Source organism: Schistocerca americana, chromosome 3 (assembly GCF_021461395.2).
Source record: "Schistocerca americana isolate TAMUIC-IGC-003095 chromosome 3, iqSchAmer2.1, whole genome shotgun sequence".
Classification (NCBI taxonomy): Eukaryota; Metazoa; Arthropoda; class Insecta; order Orthoptera; family Acrididae; genus Schistocerca; species Schistocerca americana.
The window spans coordinates 982,898,603-982,911,249 of NC_060121.1; the positions used below are offsets into that span (position 1 = coordinate 982,898,603).

The 12,647-nt window shown below is 40.4% G+C and overlaps 1 protein-coding gene across 1 annotated transcript in view; it reads left to right on the forward strand.

The window, feature by feature from the left end:
- The window catches only part of LOC124605475 (intraflagellar transport protein 172 homolog), a 320,057-nt gene that overhangs the window by 215,241 nt on the left and 92,169 nt on the right, over positions 1–12,647 (forward strand). The window contains exon 22 of the mRNA XM_047137189.1: positions 11,960–12,114. Coding sequence (XP_046993145.1) covers positions 11,960–12,114 — 155 coding nt within the window. The remainder of the gene's footprint in view (positions 1–11,959; positions 12,115–12,647) is intronic.

A 12,647-nucleotide genomic window follows, 5' to 3' on the forward strand; every position in this document is an offset into this window, starting at 1 on the left:
TTCGGATGAAAAAGCGATGTCAAAGGTTTGTGGTCTGTGATGATGGTAAAGTGACGACCATACAAGAAATCATGAAACTTCGTAACACCAAATACGAGAGCCAAAGCTTCTTTCTCGATCTGTGAATAATTTCTTCGTGCAGACGAGAGCAATTTGGACGCAAAGGCAATAGGGCAATCATGCGATCCATCTTTGTGCCCAAGCATAGCACCGATCCCAAAATCCGATGCATCTACCATCAACAAAAGGGGTTTCTGGGGATCGAATGGCGTAAGGCAAGTATTTGAAAGCAACGCCGATTTCAACTGGCGAATGGCGCGTTCGCATTCCGTCGTCCAGACAAACGGAACACCTTTACGGCGTAAGCGATGAAGCGGAGCTGAAATGGAAGAGGCATGTGGCACATACCAGTGGTAATAATTAATTTTTCCCAGCACACTCTGTAGCTGCTTCAAATTCTGCGGCGAAGGCAAGTCTTGTATGGCACGGAGGTGTTCTGGACTGGGATGTATGCCTTGGGCATTGATTACATGTCCCAGGTAGGGTAAGTCACGAGCAAAAAACACACATTTGTCCTTCCGCAAGCGAAGACCATTGTGTCGCAAGACCTGAAATAATGTTCTGAGATTGGCTAAATGTTCTTCTTCTGTCTTTCCGGAGATCACAATATCGTGCAGATAGTTTGCTGCAGTAGGGACCGACGCACAAAAAGTTTACAGATATTGCTGAAACAATGCAGGGGCGGAGGCACACCCGAATGGCAGTCTTTTGAATCGGTACAAACCAAGATGCGTGTTAACCACCAAGACGCGCTGGGATTCGTCGTCCACTGGTATTTGCAAGTACGCATCTGCTAGGTCCAACTTCGAAAAATATTTACCCGGGCACAGTTTGTCAAAAAGATCTTCCGGGCGGGGTAAAGGATAAGTTGCAATCACTAGTTGTGGATTCACCGTTGCCTTGAAGTCCACACAAAGTCTCAATTTTCTGGAAGGTTTTGGCAAAATGACTAAGGGTGATGCCCAGAGAGAAGCCTGCACACGTTCAATTACACCTTGTGATTCCAAATCGTGTAACTTTCGTGCGACCTCATCACGCAATGCATGGGGAACATTGCGCGCTCTGAAAACTTTCGGTTGCGCATTTACTTTCAGGTCCAAATGTGCTGTATAGTTCTTAGCGCAACCTAGGCCCGCTGCAAAAATGTCTGCAAATTCTTCACATAGATGAGAAACAGTGGCTGAAGGCACAGTCTGGTTCACTGATAGGACCTGATTGACTATAGACAAATTAAACAACTGAAATAAATCTAAACCAAACAAGTTCACTCCAGAAGAAGAACGAAGGACGTAAAATGACACAAGTTTTGTTAGTCCCTTGTATGTTGCAAGAAGGCTGCACTGTCCTATCACAGGGATCTTGTGACCTGAATATGTAGTTAGCTTAACATTTGCGGCACGCAACGGGGGTTTGCCCAGCTGTTGGTATGTGTCATGATTGATTAGTGAAACTGCAGCTCCGGTATCGAGCTGGAACGGTATCACGTGGCCAAGAATGTCCAAGTCCACAAAAAGTTTATTGTCCTGCTGACGACAAGAGCGACTGTCTCGTGCAACGTGAACCGACACTGGTACAGAATCACTCTCGACTTGACGGGATTTCCGGCGACGTCGACGCACACTATTGGTGGGATGAACACAGTCACTGTTAGAGAAAGTGGCACTGGGCAGAGTGGAATTAACTACATGAATGTCCATGGGTGAAGGTCCACGAACCTGAGTATTCTTGGTTCGATTCCGGCGCGAAGCAAAGGGCCTGGAATGGTTGTGAGTGTCCAATCTGAGCTTTTTCTGGCAAACACTTTGAACATGTAGCACACCGCGGGCATGACTTTAGCACTGCATTTGCTTGCTTGCGTGGCAAACGTAGCGGAGAGCTTGGCGGCAGCTGCGCGGACGAGCACGAGGGCTGTTTACTGTTCCGTGCAGCTCGCCCGGCGGGCCGGTTAAAGTGACACACAGCTGGCGAAGTTTCAAATGATTCCTGAGCAAAGTCAAGTGTGTCGTGCCGATCCAATATGTCCATCACTTGTTGAAGGGAGGGATTGACTAGTTTCAAAATCTGTTCCCTTATACGAACATCAGAAACATTCTGTGCAATTGCATCACGTACCATTGTATCTGAATAAGGGAGCCCACATTCACACTCAAAAGCACAATCCCTAGTAAGGCCTCACAAAGTTGCAACCCACTCTCTATTAGTTTGACCGGCCACACGTTTTGTACGAAAGAAAGTATACCTTTTTGCAACTACATTGACTGATTCTTTGAAATATGCATCTAATGCAGACAAAATTTCGTCGTAGGACAGAGTTGCTACATCGCGTCGGGGAAATAATTTCACTATCACTCGGTACGTGGATACGCCGACGCATGCTAATAAGAAAGGCTGCCGCTCGTTACCTTGAATTCTGTAGGCGGCGAGATGGAATCCAAATTGGCATGACCACTCCTTCCAGCTTTCCAGTGCCGCATCAAAAGGACGAAAAGGTGGTGCAACTGCGTGTTGTGGCTGCGGGAGCGGTGGAGCGGCGGCTGCTGCATCGTTTTGCATCGCACGTTGACCCTGTCCAAGGGCATCCAATAAGGCCTGCGTCTGCTGGTTCTGCAAGCGATAAAATTCGGACAGTACATCTGGAGATTGTGGCGAAGCCATGACACAAGTAATTTAAACAAGTATATAGTTAGGAACGAAAAATCCTTGTCGCCATGTGCTGTGTTGGCAGAAGAGCCAACACCGTGTTGCTAGAGGAGACCGAAATGCACGCGTTTAATTACACGCAGACTGGCGTGAGGTCTGGAACAGGTCAGAGAAATAAGACTAGCAAAACAGGAGGTAACTGGTAGAATACGTAACTTTAATCCACAATTGGTGAACATCTCTCTTGACTGTACATAATTTCCATCTCAATATAAACTGGTAATGGCGCCTGGCTAGGTCGTAGCAAATGATGTAGCTGAAGGCTATGCTAACTATCGTCTCGGCAAATGAGAGCGTATTTGTCAGTTAACCGTCGCTAGCAAAGTCGGCTGTACAACTGGGGCGAGTGCTAGGAAGTCTCTCTAGACCTGCCGTGTGGTGGCGCTCGGTCTGCAATCACTGACAGTGGCGACACGCGGGCCCGACGTATACTAATGGACCGCGGCCGATTTAAAGGCTACCACCTAGCAAGTGTGGTGTCTGGCGGTGACACCACACACACACCAAGAGTTAACTGCCGACTGAGTACAGTCAATGACGACTGCAGCGTCAAAGACATTTTACACAACACACAAGCTTCCACTTGTAATCAGTCTCTTTGCTATTCTTCGATACATTTACTAATAGTAATCAATATGCTTTAATTCTCAAAAATATAAGTAAATTAACATATAATAAGGCAAATTATAATAAAAATTCTGACAAAAAATATAAGAAAACACTCACAATTTGGTATCGACAAATCCGGTAAAAATATACCACATCTCCCAGATCCATTACAACTGCTCCCCAGGGCTTTTGTTGTTATGAACATATACAACAAAATCCCGACCACTCTCAGTAATGGGTCTGTATTACACAATTAGTACATTAATGATGCAGTCTGATAACCTCTTCCAAATTTGGACTCTTTGAATCTGTGGACTTGTTACTGGCTGTTGTTGCAATGATACTTCCCCATCAATCCCATACACAAAAAATTCCAGTAAAGAAATTATTTGACATGACAAATATACATGGTATAGAACATACATGAGAAATATTCTAACATACAGCATACAGATTGAAAATAATAGTAAGGTAAAATTCATTTCCTAGAAGAAGATTTAAATTTTTTTTTTATATTAATGTTAATTTCATTATGCTTACATATTGTACAGTAAAAATGATACTGGACATATATATATATATATATATAATGTAGTGTTTTTTTCCTATATATTTGCCTTATATATATATATTTTTTTTAACTTCTGATTTTTTTAATTTTTTTTTTACTCGTTTTTTTTTTTTTTTTTTTTTTTTATTTATTTGTGATTTTCTTTTCTTTTTTTTTTTTTTTTTTTTTTTTAGTACAGCTAAAGATACATCAGTATTATCTAAATTTTTTGCAATTATTTATGTACACTTGCCCCTCTACTACAATATTACTACAAGTCACATTCTTGTGAAGAGTACTTTCACTCTCCACAACATCAGTATAAAGAACAATAAATTGCTCATATATCATGAGGCTTTATCTAAAATTGGTTTTGAAACTTATATCTTTGCATGCATGTCCTCACATGCATGCCTTCACCCACAGGGAAGACTTAGCTTCCAAAAATTAGAAAAATTCAGAAATGCTCATTAGGGAGACTTTTTTTTTTGTAAAAAAGTAAAAATAAATCTTTCTCTCATTCTTTGTTACAACAGTGATTTTTCATCAGTTTCAATTAACATGTGACTTCAAATTATTAATTTATACATGCAAATATACATACTTGGTTGTACAGGTAGTTTTGTTCTAACAAACATATTCCAGTGGAGGACTTTTGTTTTAGATGATAATAGGTTATTTAAATTTCGAAATTATGATTTCAATAGAGGGAAACATTCCACGTAGGAAATATATATCTAAAAACAAAGATGATGTGACTTACCAAATAAAAGTGCTGGCAGGTCGACAGACACACAAACAAACAGAAACATACGCACAAAATTCAAGCTTTCCCAACAAACTGTTGCCTCATTAGGAAAGAGGGAAGGAGAGGGAAAAGGCGAAAGGATGTGGGTTTTAAGGGAGAGGGTAAGGAGTCATTCCAATCCCAGGAGCGGAAAGACTTACCTTAGGGGGAAAAAAGAACGGGTATACACTCGCACACACACACATATCCATCCACACATATACAGACACAAGCAGATTTTTTTTTTTTACTTAAAAACGCCTATTACTTATTTTAATTATGTTTCCTCCAATTTCTGTTTTAGTTTATTATATTTATCTTTCTGATCTGTTCGTTCTATCCCGTGAGATTTTTTTTTTTTTTTAAAAAGACAAAAAACACTAATCAGCTACTGAAGCATCTTTATCTTCAATGGGTTGCAGGGGTTACAGCCCCTGGGGAGGTGGGTGGGTATTCATGCATGGCTGTCTTCACTTGCACGTTGTAGCTACGCAAGGCGTCTAAATTTGTTTATATTTAGTTTGCCCCCCACCCAAAACACCCCATTTCCCACGCTTGTCCCATTAGTGTAATTAGGCTTCTTGTGGAAAGTGTGTGTGTTTGTTTTTGTTTCCGCCATATTTGTGACGTCATGGGTCAAAGCAGACGGGCGGGATCGGACGCTTCCGTATTTCCGCATTTTTTGTCGAAACATTTCTTCTCCAAAACTTTTACTTCCCGATGAACACAAATACTGTAACACACATTCTGAAAAAACTGGTATTAACACACAAAAATTTTCTTCCTCGTAGCACTGTTGAAGATCATGTGAACACAATATCCCGGCTACAGTCCCCAGTTGAAATACGTTCTCCCTACTGCGACACAAAGTTGGAATATGCTCACTATTTTTTATTTACTCAAATTTGGCATATTTAGTGACACTACCTCTTCCGTTAGATGTATACAAGGCGATATTAGTCTTGGCTTCAGTTGTCTAATGAAGTATGATTCCACAATGCATCTTTGTCGGCTGCAGAAATGACCTGGTTCAATGTGTTTGCCTCATTTTCGGTGCTTCAAATACCATTCCTTCGAATGTAGTTTCTTCTTATAGTTTATTAAAACAAAATAGTAACATAATTCAAAATTATTTATGACGGCGACCTTCATATTGTTCTTCTGTCAACACACACCAAGAGCTAACTGCCGACTGAGTATAGTCAATGACGACTGCAGCGTCAAAGACATTTTACACAACACACAAGCTTCCACTTGTAATCAGTCTCTTTGCTATTCTTCGATACATTTACTAATAGTAATCAATATGCTTTAATTCTCAAAAATATAAGTAAATTAACATATAATAAGGCAAATTATAATAAAAATTCTGACAAAAAATATAAGAAAACATTCACAATTTGGTATCGACAAATCCGGTAAAAATATACCACATCTCCCAGATCCATTACACTATCCATTTGCATAATTGGAATAACAGTTATCAGATGTACATTGTGGCATCACTAATGGTAGCTGTATATACATAATGTTATGTACGTAACCATCACAGCTATGCATTTGCATAATTGGAATAACTGTTATCAGAGGTACATTTTGCCATCATTGATTGTCGCCATATATACAAAACACTACATATGCAATGTTATGTACATACAGGTATTATCAATGATGGAACTATGTACATCTGAAAACTGTTATTCCAGTTACGCAAATGCATAGCTGAGACGGTCTGATTGTCTCTAATAAAATATACTGTTACAGCTGTGTATTGCATAATGCATTTCCTAACAGTAGTTAAGTACTTTTATGATAATGCGAAGTCATGGATAGAATGTGAACAGTGGTAGACAGATTAACAGAGTGCCAATCTTTGACACAATGCTCTGAGTGGAGGATTAGTGTGTAAAAAGAAGTCACATATGATAATAATGTTACCAAATGTTTGTGTTTCTTCTACCTAACAAACATCTTAAAGTTGAAGAGGACGAGGTGGCTGGAAAACTGAGGTAGGAGAAGATGGTACAGGGTTGCATAGAACAGTGGAAGGAAACAGGAATCTATTATCAGTTCCCGGAGATGACAGAAGGTAGGGATTTTCTACAAAGAAGTGGCAGCAAATAGGGAATTAGTCACAGAAAGGAAGGAAGGAAGCTTAAGAGTTTTAATGTCCTGTTGACAGGCTCAGGTTACAAAAGGATAGGGAAGGACATTGGCTATGTCCTTTTCAAAGGAACCATCCTGGCATTTGCCTGGAGCAATTTAGGGAAATCACAGAAAACCTAAATCTTGATGGCAGGATGGAATTTGAACCATTGTCCTCCTGAATGCAAATCTAGTCACAAAAACAGTTGGGAAAATAAGGAAGGTGACTCTAGGGAAAGAGATCATGTGCATGGAGGATGAATTAAAATACACTGCTGGAAAAAAAATGAACACCCTTTTAGAGGTTTCCAATTCCGTCGAGATTGATTGTTGTAACAGTGCATATGGAGTACGTGAAATGATTACATTTACAAATCAATAGCACAAGCAGTTCTCAGTTACCAGGTATTGACCCACACTGAAACACCTATATAGGTATGTGATGCAACCTCACCAGGTGACAGTGCAGGTGCTGACTGGCACCCAGTCAATCATACAGATGACGAATACTGTACTGGGATACATTATGCCACACTTTGTTGACATGTTCACTTAGTTCTCTAAGCATTATTGGTTGACAAGTCACTTCTCATCCCATCATATCTCACACGTGCTCAAGTCCAGAGACAAGTCCGGAGATCATGCTGGCGAGGGAAGTTGCTGCACATCTTGCAGAGCCCGTTTAGTTTCATGGGCAGTGTGGGGGCAAGCATCATCATGTTGGAACAACTCATCACCTTCCTGTTGCAAGAATGGCAAAATAATGTGTCTAATGATATTCTGCATATACCGAGTGCTGCTTAGAAAAGGTGAACGAGGGTTGTAGCTTATCGCACCCCAGACCGTAAGGCCAGTGTGTCTTAGACAAATGCACTCTGCAAGACAATGCTTATAAGGTCCTCACCATACATGCAAACGACCATCACTAGTGTGCTGGCAGAATCTGCTTTCATCGCTGAATACCACAACTCGCCATTCGATATTCCAAGTGATCCTCTGACAGCACCAGTTGAGCCGTGCACATTGATGCTGGGGCATGCGTGGAAGACAGGCTAGAGGTGTGTGTGCCTGTAGCCACACAGCTAATAACTGGTTTGCAACAGTTCATGTTGACACATCTGGGCTTGCAAGCCCTCATATCATTGCTGTGATAGCAGTACGATCTGTCACTGCTGCTCTTACAGTACAATGACCCTGATGGGCGTCTGAGCTGCATGGACACCCAGAAACTCGTCTACAGTTGTGAGAATGTTCATGTGACCACAGATACCAGCGTTGATGCACACCATATGCAGCACATCTCTGAAAGGACCACCCTACCACTCGGAGGCCACAGTTTGATCCCTTTCAAATTCACTCAGTTGACTGTACAAAGCACGAATGCATCTCTGTGCCATAGTCGCTGCTTGCTTCACGCATTTTGGTACCTATAACACTAAGCTATCTCTTAGTGGACAATTTTGAAACCATTACCAGTACATCTGCTATCACCCAGGTGGCATATACCATCATGGGATCAAAATCAACGTCACATTTCCAGGTGCACTTTTTTTCCCAGCAGTGTATATTATAGATGAGGAAGATGAATGTAAGGATAGAAGAAATTATGCCAAATAGGGTAAAGCAGGATAAATTGAAAACGTAGTTAGTACTGAAGACGAAACTTGGACAATGAACAATGCTTGAACAAAAAAAGGAAGAAGACTGGAAGGGTAACATAAAGGATATAGTTGGATGAAGTTCAGTGATACGGAACTGTAAAGGGGCAAAGACTAAGGAGACTCTGGATAGGATGCTTGTAGGATAGTAATACTTGCTGGAGGAACACTACCCAATTGTGTCATCTTGCAAAGGTTGAGAAGGAGGGGGCAGATTGGGGGGGAGGAGGGGGGGAGTGTGAAAGAAAATATTACAGATGTGTGTCATAAACTGTGAAGCAGCTGGGAGAATCAACTATCTGTATTACTAAATGGCTAAAACGGTCACCCTATCCTAGATGTAGATGCCTATCTACTAGCTTTCAGGAGCTACAAAAATTTGATTTTTAGTACCAATCTTACAAACAATTATTAATCAAAATTAAAAAATGAATATGCTGTCATAGTGTACTTATTATGAGGTATAACCTTGTCTTGCTTAAAATAGCCCCACAAAATAACAAAAGAAAAACATTTTACCGCTTACTAAGTTTTTTTCCATGTGATAAAACTTCAGCATCAGACATGCTGTTTTAATATATTACTTCTGTACTAGTAACTCTTTGGGTGAACAACCCAAAACTAATAAAACCAACGTAATTAGGCTTGTTGACCTTCAACCACAAGTGTTTTACATGCTTACTGTCAAATATGTAAAACATTAACTCACTTGTAAAGTAATCAGACATTAGAAACAATTTTATACATTGGAGTCTGATTCTTTAAAGGGGTGTTACTGTACTTGTAATACATTAAGCTGTATACTCTGCAACATAATGATCAAGTATCCCACTGAATACAGTTTGTCAGTGGTCATTCACACAAATTAGCTGTTGTAAGGATGTAGAGGTTTATCTCACTAGGGGTAAGATAGATACTGCCTACAGGAAAATTAAAGAGACCTTTGGAGAAAGGAGAACCACTTGCATGAATATCAAGAGCTTTGATGGAAACCCAGTTCTAAGCAAAGAAGGGAAAGCAGAAAGGTGGAAGGAGTATATAGAGGGTCTATACAAGGGCGATGTACTTGAGGACGATATTATGGAAATGGAAGAGGATGAAGATGAAGATGAAATGGGAGATATGATACTGCGTGAAGAGTTTGACGAGCACTGAAAGACCTGAGTCGAAACAAGGCCCCTGGAGTAGACAACATTCCATTGGAACTACTGAGAGAGCCGGTCATGACAAAACTCTACCATCTGGTGAGCAAGATGTATGAGACAGGCGAAATACCCTCAGACTTCAAGAAGAATATAATAATTCCAATCCCAAAGAAAGCAGGTGTTGACAGATGTGAAAGTTACCGAACTATCAGTTTAATAAGTCACAGCTGCAAAATACTAACGCGAATTCTTTACAGACGAATGGAAACTGATAGAAGCCAACCTCGGGGAAGATCAATTTGGATTCCGTAGAAATGTTGGAACACTTGAGGGAATACTGACCCTACGACTTATCTTAGAAGAAAGATTAAGGAAAGACAAACCTGCGTTTCTAGCATTTGTAGACTTAGAAAAGCTTTTGACAATGTTGATTGGAATACTCTCTTTCAAATTCTGAAGGTGGCAGGGAGCGAAATGCTATGTACAATTTGTACAGAAACTCGATGGCAGTTATAAGAGTCGAGGGGTATGAAAGGGAAGCAGTGGTTGGGAAGGGAGTGAGACAGGGTTGTAGCCTATCCCCAATGTTATTCAATCTGTATATTGAGCAAGCAATAAAGGAAACAAAAGAGAAGTTCGGAGTAGGTATTAAAATCCATGGAGAAGAATTAAAAACTTTGAGGTTCGCCGATGACATTGTAATTCTGTCAGAGACAGCAAAGGACTTGGAAGAGCAGTTGAACGGAATGGACAGAAGCTTGAAAAGAAGGTATAAGATTGACATCAACAAAAGCAAAACGAGGATAATGGAATGTAGTCGAATTAAGTCGAGTGATGCTGAAGGAATTAGATTAGGAAATGAGACACTTAAAGCAGTAAAGGAGTTTTACTGTTTGGGGAGCAAAATAGCTGATGATGGTCGAAGTAGAGAGGATATAAAATGTAGACTGGCAATGGCAAGGAAAGCGTTTCTGAAGAAGAAAAATTTGTTAACATCGAGTATAGATTTAAATGTCGGGAAGTCGTTTCTGAAAGTATTTGTATGGAGTGTAGCCATGTATGGAAGTGAAACGTGGACGATAAGTAGTTTAGACAAGAAGAGAATAGAAGCTTTTGAAATGTGGTGCTACAGAAGAATGTTGAAGATTAGATACGTAGATCACATAACTAATGAGGAAGTATTGAATAGAATTGGGGAGAAGAGGAGCTTGTGACACAACTTGACTAGACGAAGGGATCGGTTGGTAGGACATGTTCTGAGACATCGAGAGATCACCAATTTAGTATTGGAGGGCAACGTGGAGGGTAAAAATCGTAGAGGGAGACCAAGAGATGAATACACTACGCAGATTCAGAAGGATGTAGGCTGCAGTAGGTACTGGGAGATGAAGAAGCTTGCACAGGATAGAGTAGCATGGAGAGCTGCATCAAACCAGTCTCAGGACTGAAGACCACAACAACAACAGCTGTTGTCTGGTTAGTATGGCTGCATAGAATGCTGCCCAATGATTTTAGTGAAGTTCATAGGTAGTGTTACTGCTCTCAGTCATTCATCTGCCTCAGATTGGTTAACGCATGACAGTAACAGGTTATGAATAGAAGGTGACTCCTTTCATTTAGTTCATTTGCACAGACATAGTGTATATTATCTGCATCTGGAAGCAAGAATGAAATATTCAAGAATGAGAATATAACACATGTTGTCCAAGAGGTAGAATACCAATTTGTGTGTGTAGTGAGGGCCTTGGGAATGATGTTTCTCCTTTCAGAGGGAACAAATTAGTCTTTAAACACAGGCAAATGATATGGCTGAGCTTTTCGAATCCTGGCTAATAATGCATGATAAGGAAAGTGCTTCTCTGCTGCTGATGATTATCAGTGATGTGAGGGCTGTTATGGGCATAGGTGGATTTAGTATGAGAGATCTGTTGGAGGTGATCTAGTGTGTCATCTTGTATGAAAAATGTCTTGAGAAAGTCTACAGTGTGCATTGTAAATGACTGCTTGTCATTACAGGTGCATTGCTGCCTGGAACCTTGGTTGTGTGTGTGTGTGTGTGGTGGGGTGCAGCCAACTTCCTTTTTATGCTATTAATTTGATTTTTTTTTTTTCAAAAAACAGCCTAATTATTTGAATTTACATTGAGATATGTATTGTAATATAACATTATACATTGCATTTCACAGCACTGTGTACTTTTATTAAAAGCATTACACAATTGTACAACATTATATGGAGGTTATTGTAAAAGTCTTGCCTGCATGAGTGACTTTTTCCATAATCACAATACATTACTTTTTTTCAGTTTGACTTTGCATTTGAGCTGGCACAATCTGGGTTAAAATCAAAACTTCCTGATATTCATTACAAGTATGCTATGACATTGGAAGATGAAGGCAAATTTCAAGAAGCTGAAGAAGAATTTGTCAAAGGTGGTAAACCAAAGGAAGCAGTACTCATGTACGTATCCCTTTTAAAATCACATGTATATCTTAACAATACTCTAGTAAAAATTCCAGACGAGAACCAGTAAACTGAATTGAGGGAAGGTGATCTCTCATCTGCAGCTGATTGATGCATAGCACAGAGACAGCACAGAAAAGTTTACTAGTTAAAAAGTTTTACTAGCTTTCATAGTGAAGCGCAGAATTGGTGGTTTTTTGCCGCTTTCAAGTCCATTGTGCAGTGAGCTGGCTATTACTGGTGGTACCACACACTAAGTTCAGGGCGTAGACAACAGGCGGCGCTAACTGATCAACCACATGATTATGTAATAATAAATTTATTAGCAATGGTTGGTACACTAAAAAAACTTGCAGAAGTACTGTCTGAAATGTCCACAAACCGCAATCGCGTGACTGCAGTAAATATATCGACCACTGATCCTGGAGGGTGCATGCTTCTCAGTGATTGAGTGCATGGTATGGTCTCATGGCCACGGCGAGACAAAGGATGTGTGTCCAGCCGAACATGTAAATTACCTCTCATCTCAT